This window comes from Microcebus murinus, chromosome 8, assembly GCF_040939455.1.
Source record: "Microcebus murinus isolate Inina chromosome 8, M.murinus_Inina_mat1.0, whole genome shotgun sequence".
NCBI lineage: Eukaryota > Metazoa > Chordata > Mammalia > Primates > Cheirogaleidae > Microcebus > Microcebus murinus.
Window position 1 is genome coordinate 71,375,103 of NC_134111.1, and position 21,352 is coordinate 71,396,454.

General features: G+C 39.2%; 1 protein-coding gene across 1 annotated transcript in view; it reads right to left on the reverse strand.

Moving 5' to 3' along the window:
• RFTN2 (raftlin family member 2) overlaps positions 1 to 21,352 on the reverse strand; it is a 60,205-nt gene that overhangs the window by 16,105 nt on the left and 22,748 nt on the right. The window contains exons 4-7 of the mRNA XM_012777007.2: positions 17,267 to 17,546; positions 14,497 to 14,700; positions 5,072 to 5,193; positions 3,778 to 3,881 (exon numbers count right to left, since the gene is read on the reverse strand). Of these exons, the coding sequence (XP_012632461.1) occupies positions 3,778 to 3,881; positions 5,072 to 5,193; positions 14,497 to 14,700; positions 17,267 to 17,546 (710 nt within the window). The remainder of the gene's footprint in view (positions 1 to 3,777; positions 3,882 to 5,071; positions 5,194 to 14,496; positions 14,701 to 17,266; positions 17,547 to 21,352) is intronic.

Genomic DNA, 21,352 nt, shown 5'->3' on the forward strand with positions numbered 1-21,352 from the left:
AGGAGTAGACCTAGTTCAGTATATAAGTTAAAAATAGAATTGTCAATTAGTAGTGAAGTTAAAACAGAAACATAGAGACCATATATTTTTTTTACCTAGTTTCTCATAGCTGAGACATGTGGTCAGGAGTGAAGCAGGAACAGTCTTGAGGCTAATTGGTTTTAGCTGTAGATGTCTGTTGGGCTGACATCCTTTGATCAGTCCCCAGGCCGAGCTCCGCCTTGTACAAGCTCTGGGCGCTGGCCTGCAGGCCTTGAGATAGGCATTGCCTTACAGTTGCCCATGATCAGTGGAATGCCCCCCTTGTTGGTAAGTAGCTTCTGGTCTGTGAACTAACACACCCACAGGTTCCTTCAAGGCAAAGCCCTGCAAAACTCCTGAAACTTTCCATGCCTCTTAGCCCGATTTCCCAACATTAACCATTCCTCTACTTCGGAGACTAAAAAGCCTCAGGCTCTACCCTCTACCTTGACCAAGATCAACTGTCCATGACAATTTTCTTTATATTTAAAGATAACATGGTTGATAGTGATTACTATCTCTGTGTGTACTAAAGCAGCTACAACCAACATGTGACTGTCATAGGACAGTATATTTGGACAAGAATAAAAGGCAGAGGATTAATGGGTTTTACCAATAATCTCTGTTACCAGAAAACAATGAACCTTTGTATTCATCCTATATTTTCTCTGTTGCAGGCACTTGGAAAGACCCAAGTTACAAAATGTAACAAAATAAAGAACAATATTGCACAAGGCTCCTTGGCATACAAAAGAAGGGTAGACATTGTGTGTTGTAATGTGCCTTGTTGCATAAAGACAACTACTGTTAAAATATATTTTTCTACTATTTTCTATCCAGGGTCAGTAGCAGACTCCTAAATGGGGATCTGCTAAATGGCTTTTAAACACATTAATATTCGAAGATCCCATCTAACTTTGACAGTCTAAAATCTCTTCCTTTTTAATACTTCTACAGAGCCTATAGACTAAAGTACTTCATCTAGCCCTTGATTAGTTACTGTGTATTACACAACACACAAGCTTGATCTGCCCCAACAAGAATGCAAGCCCCTGGTTATGTTCTGTACCAATTGTACCCCGCCCACGGCTCCTCCAGGGCCAGACACTATGCACAGCTTCCACATGCTTTTGCTGATTAACTTTTTGCTTTTTAAATTTGCTTTTTAAAAAATTATGGAATAATTATTCCATATTTACATCCAATAAATATATGGAATAAAATGAATCTTTCTTATAAAAATCAAATAATACAAAATATATAAAGACAAAATAGAAGTCCCCACTCTCTTATTCCCCACCCATAATTCCAAGAGCTAACCACTCACTAGAATTTGTTATGTAGCCTTTCAGAGTTTTGTTAGATATATTAAAAATGTATTAACTTTAAAAATTGGGATTGTACTCTAATAATGTCTTGGTTTGTAAAATAAAACCTCAATAATTATCACAGAAAAAAAACCTATGATAATACACATGTGAATCTATTTATTCTTTTTTGATCAGCTTCATATTTATCATATAAATAGTCCATAACTTATTTAAGCAGTTCATAATGATAGACATTGTCTCCAATTTTTCACCATTATGAACAATAGTTTAATGATCATCCAAGCAACTAGCCCCTTTGCTATTTTAATTACACATAAAGATAAGCCTTCAGCCAAGCCTGGTGGCTCATGACTGTAGTCCCAGCTACTTGGGAGGCTGAGGTTGGAGGATTACTTGAGCCCAGGAATTCAGGACCAGCATGGACAACAAAGCTAGATCCCATCTCAAAAAATAAAAAAAGATAAGCCTTCACAAGGAGGGCATGAAAGGACCACTTCTGTGACCCCACAATGCCTTGGTGGATACTAGGGGTGCAGGGGAAGTTTGAATGATGGTGAGGTACTGGTGCCTCCCTCCCTACTTCTGCTCCAGAAATAATATACAGCCACTCCTCAGCCCAGTGGGTCTCCCAATCACTTGGTACAGGTTGTGACCTTCTGGGGTTTGGCATGCAGGACAAGGTGGTCAAGTCAAGTATGGCTCCAGACTCTACCACCCTCCCCTTTCATAGTATACTTGGGGCCTCTTTAGTCCCACCTCTGAGCTCAGTCACATCCTCATTCCCAAACCAACCCCAACTGATGCAGGAGAAGCTGAAGGAGCTCCAGCCCCGGGTTCTATGGCTCAGCACCCAGCCCGGTGGGCTTGCTGTCTCATCTAGTGCCCAGTTGTTCACATCACTTTATGAGATATTTAGACTCCTGACAGCAGAAGCCCTGGGTGAATGGGAGGGAATGATAAATGAATTTTTCATTGGGGAAAAAGGAACAGGAAATGCTCAGAACTCATACTTTTTTGGGAAGGTCTCCTTGTAATGGGCTAAGTGACACCTTAAAACAGGCACCCAAGAGAAAAACAAAAAAGAGAAGGGTCCCAATACACAAGTTGTTCCGAGGAGGGTGGGGTGTAGGATATATGAATGGCTTGGTGGAGCCATGGCGAGGGGTAGGAAGGCAGGGAAGAGGAGTTCCTTTCTCTTTCACTATTCCCTACAAAGTTTCTCAAATGTTAGTATGTTTTTGGTGCTTCTGAAAATGCAGATTCATGGGTCCCACACTCAAAGCTTTTGACTCTGTCCAACTGAGGGGCAGCCTCTAGCACCTGTATTTTCATAGGCTTTCCAGGTGACTCATATTGCCTGGACTAAGACTGAATCTTGAGAATGACTACTGTACTGTTATTTGACAAGTATGTCACAGATTAGAAAAAGTTAGGAAATAGTGCTTCAGGGGGTTGCCCCTCAATTTGAGAACAGTTACTACAGATCTCTGAGAAGAAAAGTAGATGAATTGCTTTGCTTACTTCTAACACCTCTTTTTTGTTTTTTAAGCTTGAGTATCTTCACTTTATATTCACCTTAACTCCTTTCTCTACCTGGAGAAGGTGTGGCTTTATTATAAAGCCATGTCAATGAATTGGTTTTAAGTTTTGTGGGGGACCCTGGGATACTGGACAGGGCTAAGTTGCTAAACTGGGAAGACCAGAGAAGGGCAGAGAGGGTAGGGCTAAGGAAGGAGGATCTACCTTCTCAGCCACACCTGGCAACCACTCAGAATGTGGAACCTATGGTTGACTCTGCTGAAATGGAAGGCCCAGGGGGTACTGTGCTGTCCTCTGTAGGTAGTCACCAGCCGGGGAAGGACAGCCGTGGCAGTCAATCACTTTCTGGATGCCAGAAAGGGCAGAGGAAACATCTCCAGCCCATTTTACACAGAAGACTTAATTGGTTTCTTTCTCTTGCAATAAAAATAGGACTCAATTTTTCCTTCCCAGGAAAGTTAGTAAAAGGAGAAAAGGAAAAGGAAAGGTTAGTACTTGAGAAACGTTGGCATTTGGTTCTAAAGTAGGTATTTATTTTAATGAAACAGCTAGCAAGTCCATGCTCCAGGGCAAAACTAACCCACGACACTGGAGGGGAGGAGGCAGAAGCGATCCTGTATCCTGGCTCACCTGAGCCCCTGCTACAGTCCTGAACCTGGCTATGTGCTGGACAGTTTTGTGTGTGTGGTGCAGAGACCTAACAGCTTGAACATCTATAACATGAGGAGATTGGATTTGCTAATCTCCAAGGTCCATGAAATCAAATTAGAAGTTCTGTAAACATTTTCTGTAGGCATTAGATAACCATTTGTTAAACTGAATTATCTAAAAAATGAAGCTATATTTTAGAATTAAATGAGAGTATGTAAGGATACTTTTGCATTACCTGTCATGTCTTAATATAGGTGTAGGCAACACGCTTGTCAGGAGCCATCCAAATTCAGCTAGAGTGTGTAGCAGAGGGCCATAGTCCGTTTTGATTTCACAGCCCTGCATGAATAAGCATAAGAGCTCATAGTCTAATTGCAAAGACAACCAGCTACACAATTACAATAAAGGGAGATGGGTGTTATGACAAGGGGAATTCACTTTCCATTAAGTACAATTTCCATTGGTACTGCAACTTTGTAGCCATCGAGCCAACTTAGAAACACTGGAAGTAAAGAGAGGTTTATGTCTGGTTCTCCAAAGTCTGGGCCTTCCTTTGATCTCGTTAGAGCAGTGGTTCTCAAACGTTACTGTTACTGTTTGGGTGGCTGGGAATCTGCATTTTAAAAAGAGCTCCCTAGGAGATTTGGATCCAAGTAGTTTACAGAGCACACTTTCAGAAACACTGGTCTAGGGATTGAGAAGTGAGGACAAGAGTGGGAAGTGAGGAGGGGGTTGTGAAGGGGAGAGAAGGAGCTTGGATATTGGAGTCTTTTCACTGCTTTTTATTCATTTGGAATTAATTCTTACTTGGAGCTTTACCTCTTCCCCCAAATCCTTTTTCCCCCTCAATGGGACTTCTAGTTTCTTTGAAAATGGGCTGTGTCTCTCTAACCTTTATAAGGCCAGAAAGGCAAAAGTGTTCCTAAGAGAGGCTGTCAGTGAGGGCCTCATACACACAACAGGATATACCTGAATTCAGTGTGTACACTTCAAGGGCAGCCCATTCGGTGCCATCTGAATTCAGAGTGCACAATGTCAGCAGCAGTGCCACCTCTGATTATGAAGGACAATGCTGTGTGTACGTACTTGGCCTGGTGAAAGAGAGAACACTTTTTGGATATTTTTGCTTTCTAAGGTCAATTCATAAGGTTAAAGTCAGTCACACTGGTTGCTTGGAGATAGAACACTAGTTGAGTGACTGAATTTTTTTTCACTTTCAACCAGTTGTCATGGAGTTGTGTGAAGAGGATCTCGGTGCCAGGGGACTTGGTTTAGGGTTAGAATGTCAAATATTTGGGAACCTACTGCTACTTATGTATAGATAATTATTTTGCTACCTTATACAAAAGTTTAATATTGGGTAAAGCAAATTTACTTTTCACAAATTTGGAAGAAGTTTGTTCCTGCCTTTGGGATGAAATTGCAAACAACGAACAAATATATATTTAAGGGCACTGCAGGTACCAGGCAATATCTTTAACATATAAAACGAAATACAAAAATAAAGTTGTCAGAAAACTGCAACTCACCTCAATAACGGTCCATTGTTCCACTACAATGGCATCATTTCCTTTCCTACTAGAACCTGGAACTCCAGAACCTTCTTCCTCATAGATAAAAAATCCTTCCAAAGATTTAGGCAAATGGTCACCTGTGAGGAAAAGGATACAATTAAGAAGAGTTGTAAATACTAAGTGTCTCTTAAGATTATCTAAATCCTTACATAACCCTCGTAGGAAGCTGAAAGAAAAACATATCAATAAAAAAATTTGTTTTGGCTCAATCGATAACATCCTCCTCCTCTTTGAAAGTTTTGTTTTCTCTCCAAAGATCAAGACAGTTTTATACTTTACTGAATTAAAATCAAACCATACATGCAAAAACGACAATAGCAAAAACAAGACACAATAATGTGATACAGTGAGAAGTGAGTAAAAAAATCAACCTGAAAACATCTGGAAATGATCTTCACCTTGAAATCAAATTTGGTTTCTGATCTATATGTTGTATGTATATCAATTCTACCAGTAAGAGAAATAAAATAAAAAATGTTAATCCTTGAAATTAAAGATGTGATATTAAAATTAACGTGAGGTAGGAGTACTTCAAAAAATCTAAACACAGAACAATTCTTTACCTCAATTATGCATTAACCCCCCCCCACACACACACAGAGTGACAGGAAGACCCCAAACAGAAATCATTGTCAAAAGAATTCCTGCTGGGAAGGAAGTTTTAAGGGAGGGCCTCTTTGACTTTTTCTTGAGTAGTTGACAATAACCAGCTGGCCTAAACTAAACTGATTTTATGGGAGTTCTTTTGTCTCCCATTCTGCAATAGGAGACATTTTTCCCATGGTTATGTGCTGATTTAACATTTTGTTTTTTATGCAGCACAATGTCACATCAAAGTTTCCCTGGTTGACAGTTCACTAAATAATATAGGCCTACAAAGTTTTCAAATGCTCTTTTAAGCTTCAAGATAAAAAAAGACAAAAGTAATTTCAAAGTAATTTTCAGTTTTAATTTTATCAACAGGCTATAAACTTTAAGAGAAAATCATTATTATCATTATTTTTTTGACATCATTCATAGTTAGGGCAGAACATCATGAAGAATTTACATTATTCAGAGTGGTTTCCAAGTACCTGCCTTTGTGAAGTTTAATTTATTAATTGTTAAGTTAATTTTAATTTAAGTAAAGTTTAATTAATTAATTGGAATTGGTTTTCTATTACAGTATATATTTCACTTCCTTTAAATATCTTATCCACTGTCACACCGAAGTGATCAGTGGAATCAAATCTGTTTCTGATTGAAAGTTTAGGGAATCATTAGACCATCAAATTATATCCCAAGTCTTTTTTTAGAATGGGGGTACGAGTTTTAAAAATAATTTTATACTGTGATAATTACACAGTCAATTATAATCTGCCTCTTATTTACTTTGGGATTATATAATGTGAAAACCATGGGCTTTGTGGCTTTGTTTTCTTGCTCTCAATATTAGGCTATACTAGTACAATCATATTCATTTTACTGTGCTTTGCTTTATTGTGCTTCAGAGATATTGCATTTTTTTTTTTTTTTTTTTTTACAAATGGAAGGTTTGTGGCAATGCTGAGTTGAGCAAGTCTATCAGTGTCATTTTGCCAACAGCATGTATTCACTTGGTGGCTCTGTGTCACATTTTGGTAATTCTCACAATATTTTAAACTTTTTCATTATTATTTTGTCTGATATGGTGATCTGAGGTCAGTGATTTTTAATGATACTACTGTAATTGTTTTGGGGTGCCATGAACCATGCCAATATAAAATGGTGAATTTAATTGATAAATGTGGATGTTCTGACAGCTCCACTGGCCAGCCCTTCCCCTGTCTCTCTCCTCTCCTCAGGCTTCCCTATTCCCTGAGACATAACAATATTGAAATTAGGCCAATTAATAACCTTACAATGCCCTCTAAGTGTTCAAGTGAAAGGAAGAGTCACACTTCTCTCACTTTATTTTTTATTTTTTTATTTTTTTTTTTTTGAGACAGAGTCTCACTTTGTTGCCCAGGCTAGAGTGAGTGCCGTGGCATCAGCCTAGCTCACAGCAACCTCAATCTCCTGGGCTCAGCGATCCTACTGCCTCAGCCTCCCGAGTAGCTGAGACTACAGGCATGCACCACCATGCCCGGCTAATTTTTTGTATATATATTTTTAGTTGGTCAATTAATTTATTTCTATTTTTGGTAGAGACGGGGTCTCGCTCAGGCTGGTTTCGAACTCCTGACCTTGAGCGATCCGCCCGCCTCGGCCTCCCAAAGTGCTAGGATTACAGGCGTGAGCCACCGCGCCCGGCCTCTTCTCTCACTTTAAATAAAAAACTAGAAAAGATTATTAAGCTTAGTAGAGAAGGCATGTTGAAAACTGACATAGGCTAAAAGTGAGGCCTCTTGTGCCAAAGAGTTAGCCAAGCTGTGAATGCAAAGGAAAAGTTCTTGAAGGAAATTAAAAGTGCTACTCCAGTGAACCTAAGAATGGTAAAAAAAATGAAACTGCCTTATTGCTGATATAGAGAAAGTGTAGTGGTCTGGAGAGAAGATCAAACCAACTATAACATTTCTTTAAACCAAAGGCTAATCCAGAGCAAGGCCCTAACTTTCTTCAATTCTATACAGGCTGAAAGAGGTAAGGAAGCTGCAGAAGAAAAGTTTGAAGCTAGCAGAGGTTGATTCATGAGGTTTAAAGGAAAGAAACCGGCTGGGCGCAGTGGCTCACGCCTCTAATCCTAGCACTCTGGGAGGCCAGGGTGGGCGGATTGCTCAAGGTCAGGAGTTCGAAACCAGCCTGAGCAAGAGCAGGACCCCGTCTCTACTATAAATAGAAAGAAATTAATTGGCCAACTAATATATATAGAGGAAAAAAATTAGCCGGGCATGGTGGCACATGCCTGTAGTCCCAGCTACTCGGGAGGCTGAGGCAATAAGACTGCTTGAGCCTAGGAGTTTGAGGTTGCTGTGAGCTAGGCTGACGCCATGGCACTCACTCTAGCCTGGGCAACAAAGTGAGACTCTGTCTCAAAAAAATAAATAAATAAAAGATAAAGGAAAGAAACTATCTCCATAACATAAAAATGCAAAGTGATGCAGCAAGTACTGATGGAGAAGCAGCAGCAAGTTATCCAGAAGATCTAGCTAAGATCATTAATGGTGGCTAAAATAAATAACAGATTTTTAATGTAGACAAAACAGCTTTTTATTAGAAGAAGATGCCATCTAGGACTTCCGTAGCTAGAGAGGAGAAGTCAATGCTTAGCTTCAAAGGACAGGCTGACTCTCTTGCCAGGGGCTAATGCAGCTGGTGACTTTACGTTGAAGCCAATGCTCATTTACCATTCCCAAAATCCTAGGGCCCTTAAGATTTATGCTAAATCTACTCTGCCTGTGCTCTAGAAATGAAACAACAATGTGCTGATGACAGCACACCTGTTTATAGCATGGTTTACTTAATGTTTTAAGCCCACTGTTGAGACTTACTGCTCAGAAAAAAGATTCCTTTCAAAATATTTCTGCTCACTGACAATGCACCTGGTCATTCAAGAACTCTGATGAAGATACAGAAGGAGATTAAGGTTGTTTTCATGCCTGATAGCACAACATCCACATGGATCAAGGAGTGATTTAGACTTTTAAGTCTTATTATTTAAAAAAAATGCACATTGTAAGGCTATAGATACTATAGATAGTGATTCCTCTGGTGGATCTGGGCAAAGTAAATTGAAAACTTTCTGGAAAGGATTCACCATTCTAGATGCCATTAAGAACATTCATGATTCTTTTTTTTTGTTTGCTTGTTTTTTGAGACAGAGTCTCACTTTGTTGCCCAGGCTAGAGTGAGTGCCATGGCGGCAGCCTAGCTCACGGCAACCTCAGACTCCTGGGCTCAAGCGATCCTCCTGCCTCAGCCTCCCGAGTAGCTGGGACTACAGGCATGCGCCACCATACCCGGCTAATTTTTTCTGTATGTATCAGTTGGCCAATTAATTTTCTTTCTATTTATAGTAGAGACGGGGGTCTCGCTCTTGCTCAGGCTGGTTTCGAACTCCTGACCTCAAGCAATCCACCCGCCTCGGCCTCCCAGAGTGCTAGGATTACAGGCGTGAGCCACCGCGCCCAGCCATTCATGATTCTTGGGAGGAGGTCAACATATCAACAAGAACAAGAGTTTGAAAGAAGTTGAGTCCAACCTTCATGGATGGCTTTTAGGGGTTCAAGACTTTGGTGGAGGAAGTCACTGCGCATGTAGTAGAAACAGAACTAGAATTAGAAGTGGAGCCTGACGATGTGGCTGAATTGCTGCCATCTCACGATAAAACGTAAAAGGATGAGGAGTAGCTTCTTACGGATGAGCAAAGAAAGTGGTGTCTTGCGATGGAAATTATTTCTGGTGAAGATGCTTTGAACATTGTTGAAATGATAACAAAGGATTTAGACTATACATTAACTTACTTGAGAAAGCAGTGGCAGGGTTTGAGAGGATTGACTCCAATTTTGAAAGAAGTTCTACTGTGGGTAAAAACCTATCAAACAGCATCACTTGCTACAGAGAAATCTTTTGTGAAAGGAATAGTCAATTGATGTGGCAAGCTTCGTTGTTGCCTTATTTTAAGAAATTTCCACAGTCACCGCAGCCTTCAGCAACTACCACCCTTATGAGTCAGCAGCCACCAACATTGAGACAAGACCCACCACCAGCAAAAAGATTACAACTCACTGAAGGCTCAGGTGACTTTTAGCATTTTTTAGCAATAAAGTATTTTAAAATTAATGCATGTACATTTTTTAGACATAATGCTATTACACACCACTAGACCAGTGGTCCCCAACCTTTTTGGCACCAGGGACCAGTTTCATGGAAGAGAATTTTTCCATGGACAGGGGTGAGGGGGTGGGGGGGATGGGGGCAATGGTTTGGGGATGATTCAAGCTCATTACATTTATTATGCAGTTGACCTTTCTGCTAATGATAATCTGTATTTGTAGTCGCTCCCTAGTGCTAGCATCACCGCCTCAGCTCCACCTCAGACCATCAGGCATTAGAGTTTCATAAGGAGTGAGCAACCTGGATCCCTTGCACGAGCAGTTTACAGTAGGGTTCATGCTCCTATGAGAATCTAATGCTGCTGCTGATCTGACAGGAGGAGGAACTTATGCGGTGATATGAGTGATGGGGAGCGGCTGTAAATACAGATGTAGCTTTGCTCACTTGCCCACTGCTCACCGCCTGCTGTGTGGTCTGGTTCCTAACAGGCCATCAACTGGTACCACTCTTCAGCCCAGGAACTGGGGACTGCAGATTTAACCTATGTGAAGTTCAAGAATAGGCAAAACTAATCTATTGTGATGGAAGTCATAATAATGTTTATCTTAGGGTTGGAGGATATTGATTGGGACAGGTCATGGGGAGGCCTTTTGGGATGCTAGAAATGTTCTATATTTGAACATTTATGTTCCTTTCAGCTGTACACATAAGATTAACTTTACTATATGTATGTTATATTTTAGTTAAAAACAGAAGTCTTTTTTTCTCATTTTAGAGCTCCCTACGGTCCCTGGTTGGCTTTCTTAGGGCCCACAGAGCCAATGAAGTCTGACACTTCCACAGGAGGGAGTTCTTACATCTCTTGAGACATTTCTCCCTAACAGAAGAGGCAGCAAGGGAGGGTGGCAGGGAAGGCCTCTTTGGGAATTGATCATTTGATTGTTCAGTTTGTTAAATCTTCCAGGTAATGGGGTGAGGTGATAATTATGAATAATTACTTAATAACTGCCTCCCATCTGAGTCACCTCTTAACATTACATAACCCAGAGTTTCCCAACCAATGTGCCTTGGCCCACTGGTGTGCTAACAGGTCACAGGTGTGCCAAGGCACAGGTTGCCTCGTCCTGGCCAGAGCAGCTTTATCCACTTATACCCGTGTGCCCAACAATAGTATCATTTTCTACGGGTGGGTGATATGAAAAAGTTAGAAAGCACTGGCCTGACCCACTCCTTCTCAAAATATTTTCTTAGCCAAATACCACCAACAGCAAAGGAAAGTGCACTTGTAGCCTTGAAGTATACAAACTGTCTCCAGGTAGAGTTTGAAATGATTTATGGCAAGCATACATTTCTTTAAACTCTAATGTTCTATTTTAAAAACCCATGCAAACTTTGCATTCTTTTTTTTTTTTTTTTTTTTTTTGAGACAGAGTCTCGCTTTGTTATCCAGGCTAGAGTGAGTGCCGTGGCGTCAGCCTGGCTCACAGCAACCTCACACTCCTGGGCTCAAGCAATCCTCCTGCCTCAGCCTCCCACGTAGCTGGGACTACAGGCATGTGCCACCATGCCCGGCTAATTTTTTATATATATATCAGTTGGCCAATTAATTTCTTTCTATTTATAGTAGAGACGGGGTCTCGCTCTTGCTCAGGCTGGTTTTGAACTCCTGACCTTGAGCAATCCGCCCGCCTCGGCCTCCCAAGAGCTAGGATTACAGGCGTGAGCCACAGCGCCCGGCCAAAACTTTGCATTCTTTTCAAAGATATTCATTCATCTTATGTAAAAAAGCAATGTTCTCTTCCATCTTCCAGCCACTCAATCTTAAAGTAATACTGACATTTTGGTAAGAGTTTCGTTTTGCACCTTTGTGAACTTGTGTACTCCCTGGCACAAGGCTGCATACCCCAAAGATACTTGAACCTGGTTTGGAAGCACATGTTTGAAGCATTCCCAGGGAATGGTTTACTTGTCCAGACATGTGATCTTTTTTTTTTTTTTTTGAGATAGAGTCTCACTTTGTTGCCCAGGCTAGAGTGAGTGCCGTGGTGTCAGCCTACCTCACAGCAACCTCAAACTCCTGGGCTCAAGCAATCCTCCTGCCTCAGCCTCCCGAGTAGCTGGGACTACAGGCATGTGCCACCATGCCCGGCTAATTTTTTCTATATATGTATTAGTTGGCCAATTAATTTCTTTCTATTTACAGTAGAGACAGTGGTCTTGCTCTTGCTCAGGCTGGTTTCGAACTCCTGACCTTGAGCAATCCACCCGCCTCGGCCTCCCAGAGTGCTAGGATTACAGACATGAGCCACCTCGCCCGGCCAGACATGTGATCTTATACATTCATTTTTAACTGGATATAACATTGATATTCCTGTAAATTTAAGGAGAGGTAATATTCCACTTTAGCATTTTTGGTTCACATGTCATTTGTGGCATTAAACTGCCCAGAGGTGGGCCCAGGACCATCTCTGAAATAGAAGGCAGGCAGGTATGGTAACTAATTCTGTGTCTCCATCACACACATTCTATCTCTGAAGCAAATCTCAGCCTGTCTACTTGTCTCCATCTCCACTGTCATCTCTGTAGGCACCACTGCAACAGCCTCTCAGCAGCCTCCCTTCTTCCACACTAGCCCTCTATGATCCATTTCCCAAAATGATGCCAAAGAGGTTGTTTTAAAAATGTAAAAATCAGATCATGACTCCCTCTTTACATGTTCAATGAATCAACTGGAATAAATACCCTGGCAAGAGTGTGTATGGAAGGCCACTGAAGAGGAATTTCACAGATCCCTCCCAACCCCGTTTCTGGAAGAAGGTATTTTATTCAATGTGATTTTGAGGTAATATATTTAAATTTCTGAGTACTGTTTGGTTTTGTGCATCCATTCCCTGTGGTGGGCTGACTTTTGACAATATTTTAGAAGACGCCAAAAGCAAGACAAAGATAAAAATATGCATTGTCTCCCCACCCCCCCACATGCTTTAGATGTCAGGCATTAAGCATCCCATAACAAAGTGACCAATTCAGCCTTGCTTCCTGAGTTGTTTCTCACAGTGACACAGACATTCGTCACAATTTCTCTTCTGCAGCTACCCTGTGTACTCCCAAGAAAGCCCCAAACGACACACCCGATTGCTAGACCCCACACACTGACGCAGCTTGTTAGGGGCTTGGCATAGCCTGAAATGTAAAATGTATAATGAGACATTCCAGAGTGGCTGAAAGGGAGAGATTCCCCACTACCACCCAGGAGCTGCAGGGAGGGGCAGAGTCTCCCTAGGGCTTTCTAAATGGCTTCTGAGGCATTAAGAACAAAAGCCCCACAGTCTCCAGCTGGCAACTGCCATGGCTAATTTTATTTTTATCAGCGAAGCCCAAGGCAAGGATGCCTGAGAGAGACTGTGTAAAGAATATTTTTCATTTTTTCCTCTGGCAGTTAGTCACAAACCAGAATTTGAAATGGCTCCAACTCACACACTTTGAAAGGAAGAGAAAGGAGGGAGGGAGGGAGGGAGAGAGAGAGAGAGAGAGAGAGAGAGAGAGATAGAGAGAGAGAGAGAGAGAAGCATAAACTAACATAACAAGTGGCAGGAAAGAAAAGTCACAGCAGTACTGTGGGCTAGATAGTGCAGGAGTCGTTTTACAATGTTCTATCTTATTAAATTCTCACAACAATAAAGTAGAAGTATTTTTATGTCCTTTTTTTAGGAGCTCCACTAACTTCTCACAATCACACAGCTAATAAGTAGAAGACAGGATTTAAACCCTGATCTATCTGATTCTAAAGCCTATGCTCTTCCTATTAAACGTTGCTGTTAACCATAAAAGACCAAGTTGGAAGAAGTTTCTAATAACTGAAAAATACTAAGAAATATTTACTGAGCACCTGCCATGTACCAAGCACTATGCAAGGTGCTGTATTTCTGGGTGCTCCAATGGGCCTGATCCCTAATATTGTTGCTAGTTATAAGGACCTACTAGAACATGACTCCTGATCATTTTAAGTATTCATCCTGTCTTCAATTGCATTAGTTAAGGTATTACAAGGCTGATTTAACAATAGCAAGGTGTATTGAAAACTTATCTCATTTGCTCTTTCATTCTTTCTTCTAATCTCATTGAGTTAGGGTCTCTAATTATACTGGCTTTCATAACCTCCTTACTACCCTTTTTCCTTTTCTTTTAAAACAAAAAAACCTCCCTAGAAAGCCATTTTTGAGAAATATTTTGGTGTTTGTTTTTTGTTTTTGTGATAGACACAAATGATTCAATACTCCATTGTAACTAAATGAGCAAGGCTAGAGAGAGATGAAAGACAAAGAGAAGACAGAAATAGGAATAGGGTCAACATAATTTTCTGAACCAAAGATTACTTTTGTATACAAATTATAGAAAGAGTCAAGTATAGACTGACTATATAATCACGTTACAATTCTACCACATACACTGGGTGTCCATTTGCTCTCAACTGTGGTTAAACTTTTAAATTAAAGCTACGTAGCTGTGTAATGATTGGAATCTATTTCTTCAAAAATAATATCTATCCTTTCAGGCATAGAACTTGAGAGGTAAAAACATTTTCACCAACTTTGACATAAATTCAAATTCCTTAGATATAAATATATCATTAATATAAAACTTACCTTTAGATGTTTCCCAGCATACAAAAGAATCAATCAAAGACAAGCCTTGCTTATAATAAAATGTAGTTAATTCGAGCCAATCAGCATCAAGTGTGCTAATGATGGATCCTTTTCTTGTTACTTTCATTGACAGGATGCCTTCCTGATAGGTCCAGCAGGTTGAATCATCATCAAAAGCATTGAAGACTATATACAATTTGTTATCTGAGGATAGGCATTCAGAAAAAGAAAAAAGGGGAAAATTATAATTCTATTGATCAAAGATTCTTAAAATCTTTTTTCTTATTAATCAAGATACTTCAGGCTTACAAATGAGTACAGACAATTAATAAAAGTACCCACCACTCAGCTTAACCAAATGTCAGCATTATGCCATGTTTGCTTCAGACTATTTTTTCAAAGAAATGAGAAATGAATATAATTGAGGCTACTCTGTAGCACTCCCTATTTCCATTTTCCATAAATAACTACTACAATGAATTTGGTGTTTGTCATTCTCATGCAAGCTTTTATTCTTTTAATATACATTTATATACCCATAAATTATATGCAACCATTTTACACATCATTTATGTAATAGTTTAATTACTTTATTTAAATGGTATCATACTGTATATATCGATATATAAATTGATTTTTTTTTTTTTTTTGAGACAGAGTCTCACTTTGTTGCCCAGGCTAGAGTGAGTGCCGTGGCGTCAGCCTGGCTCACAGCAACCTCAATCTCCGGGGCTCAGCGATCCTACTGCCTCAGCCTCCCGAGTAGCTGGGACTACAAGCATGCGCCACCATGCCCGGCTAATTTTTTGTATATATATTTTTAGTTGGTCAATTAATTTATTTCTATTTTTGGTAGAGACGGGGTCTCGCTCAGGCTGGTTTCGAACTCCTGACCTTGAGCAATCCACCCGCCTCGGCCTCCCAAAGTGCTAGGATTACAGGTGTGAGCCACCGCGCCCGGCCTTATAAATTGATTTTTATTCAACATTGTGCCTTTAAAATGTAAATAACCATTCAGATCTTATTCACTTATTTTAACTGCTACATAGTATTCAAGTTTACTATTCTCCTTTTGATGGACATATATGTTATTTCCAATTTTTTGTTATTAGAAACATTTTTCATGTCTCCCTAGACACATGTGAGTGAGTCTAGAATACATACTTAGACATGGAAATGCTGGGCCATAGCTTCTGCTTTACCAGAAACTGGCAAATTCTTAATCTGGGGTCTATGGACCCACACCCAGCGTTGTATTTTAGGAAGTTTAACATCACCTGCGTTACAGACAAAAGTATTTGGATTCTATGGATTTCACCAGATACTCCAAGAGCCTTTTTGTGCACTACCACTAGCCCACTACCACCTCTTCCAATTAAGAACCACTGCCATAGAAAAGTTATTGAGAAGTATATAATTTAAAAATATTTAGAGAGCAGAATTTAAAGATTGATAGATAATTCAATTGAGTAGCACATTGGATTTTGAATGTAAGGACTAGAAATAGACTCCTGATTTGATCAAAGTTAGGGTGGGAACCAGCATAGAGTTTAAAGGTAGCAGTGGGTGGGAGATAGTGAATAGCCTCTCACTGTAGCTCCAACAACTCTTGTTCATGCTTACAGTCCTATAATTTTTATGCTGCAGGAAAATCAGGGTGGTTATTAGCTTAGAGAACTGGTGAGAAAAGGGGAGGGAGGGAGATGGTGTTGGGGGGATTGGTGAGATGATACATTGGGGAAATGCTTCCAGTTCTTTCTTCAGGAGATGGTGCTCATGTGGTCAAATGGTCAAATCTCTCATGTGGTCAAATCTCTGCCATGCACAGGATGCTGAGCATATCTCATCATAACGCAGAGAGCCTATGACATCAATGTGCACTCCTCTAGTGCCAACACTGATCAAAAGATCAATTAACATGGGCTAACTTAAAATAGAGTCTATTCTGTGCTAGGCATTAGGCTAAGCACTTTGTAGACATTTCCTGTTTACTTCTCCAAACAACCCAAAGAGTGAGTCCCTACTATCAACCCCTTTTTATAAAGAAATTGAGGCATGTGACTCCAGAGACTGCTGTTAACTCTAGGATATAATATATGTAGTCTTTGATTTTTCTCTGATAGAAAAAAATCATGCATTTTTAAATGCATGCCCATAAAGGTATCAGAAAATTTTGAACAGTCCAACATATATGCATTGAATACTCACAATTTCTTGGGAAGATCTGCTAGTTGGCACACAAGAATAAAACTATTGTTCAAAGTTATTTTAGGTTGCAGGCACTATTGTTATATCACAATGTGCCATTTTCATATTCTAGTAGATGATCGAAGAAAGCCAATTAATTTCAAAAGTGAAAACCATTCATGAAATAGGAAAGTCCAAACCTAAAATTCTCACACATTGTTTATAAAGACAAATTTTAAGTCAGAACAGCTTTCTTTAGAGACTGGATTTTTTGGTACACATGTACAGCCTCCATTTTACAATGGAGTTTTGAATGATTAAATGGGAACCTAATCTTCAACAAAAAGTTTCATCATGTGGATGGCATTGTATGACCTGCCAGGGACACCTGTCTGGAAAACCTGCCCTGTCTTACTTCTGGTTGTAATAATTAAAAAAAATCATGACAAATTTATATTAGATCACTTAGTCTTTATAATCTTTAGAAATTTACATTGCCAAATATTTCTACAAAAAGCTTTAAAACTTGTTGGGCTACATTTAAACTCGTAATATATTCTCTTTCTACTCATCTTGTCAATACCTTCTCCCTTTCTTGATTTAGGGGAACTGGGGCTGCCATTTTGTTCCATTTGATACTGTCCGCTTTCATGATGAAGTTCTTCCTCAATTCCACTTTCAGATGATTGCCCACTTAATGTTCCTTCATTCCAACTTTTACAGTTTTCATCTGAACTGTGTCTCATATGTAGCATTGATTCTATATCTCCATCATGGTTGGTTCCATTGCAGAATTTAGATGGTGAATAATGCTGTGATATGAATCCAACAAATTTCATTCCTCTTTTAGCAGCGACATTAATCTGAGATGTAAAAAGAGATGGCAGAACAAAATATAAACTCCATTTACATGCATTACCTTATCAATTAACCTTCAGGCTCATTGAGGAGATCCACTAGAAGACAGAATAAACTGCCTGGTAACTAAAGACTCATTCATAAACTAACCTCTAAAATAGCACTGCTCCTAAAATTATATTACACTATCATCGTGATCTTCAAACAGAACTAATACACTTTGGATATTATGAAAATAGGAATCATATTTTTATGACAGTAAAGTATATATTTTATATATTTTTTATGATAGCCTTTTTTCTGAAAGGATACGATTTGGGAAGAACTAATAATTCTAAAGAATGATTTTTGCAGACCATATAACAATGGTCTCTCCACTTGGAGTAAAATTAAAAACTACCCCAAGAAATCCCTAAATATAATTACTAAATACATCTTCATTAATAAAGAAGATATTTATTAATTTAAGCAAAAAACACCCAGCGTTGTTTGTTTGATGTTAATAAAAGACTAGTTCTTGACAAACGTGTACATATAAAGCATACCACAACTCTTATGAAGCTTTCTGATTGGCTTATATCTTCACGCTATTGTCTCCTATCTGGAGCAAATACACGAGTAGATTCAATCCTATCAGTTAAAAAACAGGATTCTGAAGCATAAGACATAATACCAGTGAAATAATTTGAGACCTTAAGAGTAGTTATTTTCATATTCAGCACCTTTCCCCTTGACACATCTTTAAGATTTAGCTTTTACTTAAATGCATACAGCAAAACAAAACAAAATAAAACAAACAAACAAAAAAAACCCAAAACCTAAGGCATTTTCCTCTCTGCTTTTGCTTCATTTCTTTGTTCTCTTTCTGCTGTGTTGAACTGGCAATTCCTTTGAGGGCAGGGACTGTGTCTTGTTCATCTTTGTATCGCACGCAGTGTTTTATACTTACAGATGCTCCATACGTACTCATTAAATTAGTTAAAATGAAATAGCAATGTCTTTTATATGGTCACTGTTGTAAACATTTAAATTGAATGCCTTAAATTTTACTTGGGAGGAAAAGAAAGAGTTATGATGGAGGTGCAAGTGCAAACATCCACAGTTAGAATGAAATGGAATGGAAAAAGGCCACAAAGAACTGGGGCAAAATCAGAGAGCAATGCCCAAAGCGGGCAACTGTAACTCAGCTGCAGCCTATGGTGGGGAGAATTCTAAGAAAGGGAGAGGCTGTGGGTGTGTGGAGCTAGGACAAAGGACTATGGCTGATGCAGTATCATTCCCGCCTACAAATTAACATATTGAGATTATAACAATGTATGAGGACTTAAAAATAGCTACAGATTTTCCTTTATATCAGGTATCGTAGGAGATAAAAGGGAGGGGTAAGGAGGCATGCATGGCATTCTGTAGGGAGAAATGGGTGAATTTATTGTCAGTGCTTTCTCTAGGTCTTATTAATTGATCTGAGTGAAAAAATGCAGAAAGGTTTTTCTATTACTAGAAAATTTTATCTGGAGAGGTCTGGTAACAGATATAGTATTAATGTCCTTTCCATTTTTTAAGTTGGAAGACTGGCACTTTTTAAATGTTATTTTCATTTTGAAATCCCGAGAAACATTTGTAAACCTAATTTTAAAATTAGAGTGAACATTAATTAGCATAATGTTAAAACTTGCTTTAAGGCGGTGGCTCCCGCCTGTAATCCTAGCACTCTGGGAGGCCGAGGCACGTGGATCACTGAAGGTCAGGAGTTCGAAACCAGCCTGAGCAAGAGCCAGACCCCATCTCTACTGACAATAGAAAGAAATTAATTGGCCAACTAAAAATATATAGAAAAAATTAGCTGGGCATGGTGGTGCATGCCTGTAGTTCCAGCTACTCAGGAGGCTGAGGCAGAAGGATTGCTTGAGCTCAGGAGTTGAGGTTGCTGTGAGCTAGGCTGACACCATGGCACTCTGGCCCGGGGAACAGAGTGAGACTCTGTCTCAAAAAAAAACAACAAAAAACAAACTTGCTTTAAGGGCTGAGTGCTGGGGCTGTCGATTGTAATTCCAGCACTTTGGGCTCTGGCAGCTGAGGCTATAAGTTTGAGACCGGCCTGGACAATATACTGAGACACTGTCTTGAAAAAAAAAATGTTTAAAAAAAAATTAGTTGTGGTGTTACACACCTGTCCCAGTTATTTGGGAGGCTTAGGTAGGAGGACTGCTTGAGCCCAGGTATTCAAGGTTACAGTGAGCTATGATCGTGCCACTGCAATCCAGCCTGGGTGACAGAGCAAGCCTCTGTTTCTAAAAAAATAAAAAAATAAAGTTGCGATTTGAAATTTAGCTGTTCAACAACCAACTCTTTATACAAGGCAGCTGTTCAAAAATAATATTTGGCAGTCATCTATTGCTCTTGTTCATACTCAGAGCAGTGTTCAAATATTTCATGTTATGTTTCCTGAAGCTTTTCTCTTCATGAAATAACCCCATTATTCTAATTACTGAAATAACAGTACTTTCCTGTTTAAATAGATCTTTAACTGTGTCCAGGAAGTCAAATGCAAAACAAGGGCTCTGATGGTGATCTACTAAGATTAAATTAGTAGCTACATTTTTGTTTTCAAAAGACACTTTCTGGAGTGGATTTAGTCTCAGAAAAAAAAAATTAAATTTCCCAGAATGGCAGTAGTAAACAGTATGTGTACTTTGTTTATAAAAATCTAATCTCAAAGACTGCTCCTAAAAGCCTTTACTGAATGGTGACTTTATAGTGAAATGGGAAATATCATTAGCAGCTATAACTAACTACATAAACCACAGATAATCTTATACATGGTTATTTAAAGCTTGGAAACAACCATAGAAAGAAGTGAACAAGTTTCACAGTTTCTTACCGAAAAGGAAACACCTTAGATATTGTCTGTATGCATTTAAATAAAAGCTTAAACATTATAAATATGTCAATGCAATAATAACAAAACCTTTTCACCACAGGATCTCATCAATTTAGAATATTTATGAATGTACAATTTTTTTCTTCGTTTTAATCAATATACATACAGTGTTCAACCTTTATGTTTCAATCAAGTTATATCATGTAGACTCTTTTTTTTTTTTTGAGACAGAGTCTCACTCTGTTGTCTGGGCTAGAGTGCCGTGGCATCAGCCTAGCTCATAGCAACCTCAAACTCCTGGGCTCAAGCAATCCTCCTGCCTCAGCTTCCCGAGTAGTTGGGACTACAGGCATGTGCTATCATGCCTGGCTAATATATATATATATATATATATATATATATATATAATTTTTTTTTTTAGTTGTCCAGCTAATTTCTCTCTATTTTTTTAGTAGAGATGGGGTCTGGCTCTTGCTCAGGCTAGTCTTGAACTCCTGAGCTCAAATGATCCTCCCACCTGGACCTTCCAGAGTGCTAGGATTACAGGTGTGAGCCACCATGCCTGGCCTTTCTTTTGTTTTTTGAGACAGAGTCTTGCTTTGTTGCCACAGCTAGAGTGCAATGGCATGACTATAGCTCACAGCAATTTCAAACTCCTGGGATCAAGCAATCCTCCTGCCTCGGCCTCCCAGAGTTCTAGGATTACAAGAGTGACCCACTGCATCCAGCCTGAGTTTTCTATCTTGACAATCAATATAGTTGTCATGTTTAAAGCTCACAAAATATTCTATTGTATTGATACATCATTGTCTACTTTGAAACCTTTCAGTTACTGATAATTTGGCCACTTATTCACTGTTGATTAAATATCTTTGTATAAAAATGATTTGCCCCTTTTAAATTATTTTCTTTAAAATTTTTTTTAAAAAA